The sequence below is a fragment of the Peromyscus californicus genome, unplaced genomic scaffold, assembly GCF_007827085.1.
Source record: "Peromyscus californicus insignis strain IS unplaced genomic scaffold, ASM782708v3 Scaffold_7__1_contigs__length_154581171, whole genome shotgun sequence".
In the NCBI taxonomy this organism is placed as follows: domain Eukaryota; kingdom Metazoa; phylum Chordata; class Mammalia; order Rodentia; family Cricetidae; genus Peromyscus; species Peromyscus californicus.
The window spans coordinates 35,630,426-35,633,565 of NW_026294595.1; the positions used below are offsets into that span (position 1 = coordinate 35,630,426).

The following is a 3,140-nucleotide window of genomic DNA, read 5'->3' on the forward strand; positions in this document are numbered from 1 at the left end:
CTGCAGTCAGCTCTGTCCCCATCGATGAATTTTCTGAACTCTAACTTTCCCGAATTGTCTTCCTGGCTGCATTAGAGTAACTGCTTTCCCAAAGATGGGTAGAATGTTTTCATCCTCCAATTTTATCGCTTAATTCTTTCCAATTATCGCTTTTTAACTTGAATGTTGTACTTGGTAATTCTCTCAGGCCATCTGAAATCTGTACATGACAGCAATCATACTATTCAAAACATTCTCTTGCACATGTCACTACGAGGAAAACTACCCACCCTGAATATAGCTATTAATGTCAAACAGATTGTCATCTTAGGAAAAAAAAAAGCATCAAAAATCAGCTTCGGACAAAGTACCGCTCTATGGAAAAACACCAGTTTTTTATGTGCAAATGTCTTCAGTTCCTGATTGAAATTTTTAAAGACTGAGTTGGGGAGGAATCTGTCCCTGTTATCTGTAATTCAGGGCAATGTACGGATAGTTTCAGAGCTAAAGATTTCTAGTCAGAGCAGACTATGATTGTGTTGGTTTTTTTTTTTTTTTTCTTTTTTTTTTTTTTTTTTTAACCAAAGATGCATTTGCCCCAGTTTCTAGTAAGCACTGTAAAAGAAACGTTTGGATTCTAGCTCGGGTCGAGGGCTCTATTTAGCCTATCGCAGCACAGACCTGTTATAAACGCTGGGACGCTTGCCATAACCCCCTCCCCCTTCCGGAAACTGAGTAAAAACCATACCTCGAAAGCAACGTGCATTGCAAGCCACGCAGACTTAAGCCCCCTTTCCTGCCTCCCAAGATTGGGCACCAACGGCCTTGGGCAGGTATTTCACCTCCTAAAACTCAAGTAAGTTGCCACCTCCTCTCCCACCATCCGCCCATCTTTGTGCGTCTCTCTGGGGCTCCACTCGGAGCCACCCCCAGAGCGCACCTGCACTCCTCCAAGTCCCTGCAGCTTGAAGTAGTGCCGCCCAGCTCCCAGCCAAGCACGCACCTACAAATGCTTCCCTACTCCCTCTGCTGCAAACTGCCCTCAAATTAATCATCCACCTCAGCCCCTCTCTCCAAACCCCACGCCCCTGTCTTTTCTTTTTTCTCCCCGGATGATTCCGTCCCCCCAAACACCTGTACACCCACCCCTTCAACTGCCAGACATCAGGTGCCCACGCTGCTCCTTGCCCTGCGCCCCCTCTCAGCTCGACTGCCGTTTCCCCTTGGGTTACAGGACGGCCACCTGGCTCAGAGTAGCTTCTGTCACCCGTGCTCACCCGCAGACGGCCCCCAGTCCCACCCCCACCAGCACCAAGAAGAGACACCCACCGTACCTGCGGCGAGCTCGGCGGCCAGGGCCACCAGCAGGAGAGCCAGGCTCAGTGCGGAGCCGCACGCTGGGGTCATGGCCACCAGGCGGCCGTACGGGGCTGCGGGGGCCCCAGAGCGCAGCGGGGCGATCGACCGGGCGGCGCGGGCCGCTTTGAAGTTCCCGGGGCGCGGGAGGGGAGCGCAGCCGCGACACCCTTCGGAAGTGCGCGGTTGGCTCTAGTGGCAGCGGGCGCTCCCCTCCGCCGCCTCCCCCATCCCACGCCCCCCGCGGCTGGCGGCGCGCCGCTCCTGCCACTGGCCCCGCGGGCTGCCTCGAGGGACAGGGCCCGCCCCTGCCGCGCCTCCGCGGGCACCGCTGCCAGCCACCCGCCCGAGGGCGGGGCAGGAGACCGAGGGCGGAGGGGTGGCGGGGAGGTGACACCTCTCGTGGGCGAAGAGGAGCGGGCCGCACCAGGTCCCCGAGATTAGCTTTCTCCTTGTGGGGGTGGGAGTGGGGGGATAGGAGAGCAAAGCCCGCTTGAGACTTTAGAGACACGTAGGACGGCGGCAGCTGCTTTCTCTACATTCTCCTACAGAAGATCCACCTTTCCAGATCTCTCCACATTCGTTTATTCGTCCGGTGTCCCTAAATGTAACTAGACTGAGCCCTGGGAATACCCTTAGCTATTCCTACGGCTTGTCCCACCAATGCATCCTAGCTTTTCATCTGTGAGAGCGCACCCTCTCTGTGGGTCCCTGGAAATGACCTCCTGCCAGATTGCCTTGGGACCTACAGCTCTGCTTTACCAAACAAACTCTATTTCATGTCTTCATCTGAAGACTTCCTGTGCCCTAAAAATGACGACACAAAGCTGGGCCGACTGTGCCAAGTTGTTATGGCCATCTATAATGAGTAATGGAAGTGAAGGACCAGCCTTTGTAGAAGGCATCTCTGCCGGTAAAGCTTTAGCAACCGGGGGAAGGAGGTGGTTAAACACACAGGAGGAAGAAAAGACTTGCTCAAATGGTAGAAAGTCGGTTGAGCATTGTTTAACACCCCCACCCCCTGCACAGGCACCCTCCTGTGAGGGCTTACTGTCAAATGTCTGCACTTCCCATCTAATCAGGATCCAAAATACAAGGGTAACCATTACCAATTAAATAGAAACAAAGCTAAACTCAGTTTACCCATGCAGCCTTAACATAAAAGTGAATGGGTTTTTGGTTTGTTTGTTTTTTTTTTTTTCTTCATCTGAATAACACACAGAACCAAGACTACAAGTCGGGTGCTATCACTGATGTTGGAAGGCTCCTTGAGTGGTTGAGTCATATAAATTAATTGCTTTAGAGTAAAAGATCCTTCTTCACCTACCTTAGCACTAAATAACCAGTGTTCTTTCGGAAGCCTAGGGAAACTCTGGGATAAGAAGGCTTCACTGTTAAAGGATGATGGCACTGTTGGAGGCGGGATGCGGGATGGACTTGGAAGCACGAGAGTGGCAGTGCTGGGGGACTTTTGTACCACCACGGAGGATGAATCAAAACATCCCTGAGTATAAAAAGACTTCGTCCTCATTTCATCCTGGATCCAAACAAACAAAAAACAAAAAATAAATGGAGATGTGGTCCACATCGGAGCCCTTCCAGACACCCACAGAAGACACTTTTTAAAGTAGGCAAGAAAATGTCAGGGCACGATATATTTTGGTTTTTGTCTTGGCCCACAGCTGGATTCTGAGTTGGCACTTGAGCAGAACTGAGCACTCTCTGGGTCTGCTTTAGAACAGACCAGATCAAAAAAGACAGTGTGAGGGTGTTGCCGAAGCCCAGACAGGGAACAGAAGCCAGGT

At 51.7% G+C, this 3,140-nt stretch overlaps 1 protein-coding gene across 1 annotated transcript in view; it reads right to left on the minus strand.

Moving 5' to 3' along the window:
• Acvr1c (activin A receptor type 1C) overlaps positions 1-1,688 on the minus strand; it is an 88,599-nt gene extending 86,911 nt beyond the window's left edge. The window contains 1 exon segment of the mRNA XM_052724227.1: positions 1,314-1,688. Coding sequence (XP_052580187.1) covers positions 1,314-1,386 — 73 coding nt within the window. The 5' untranslated portion in view covers positions 1,387-1,688.
• Positions 1,689-3,140: the final 1,452 nt, after the last annotated feature.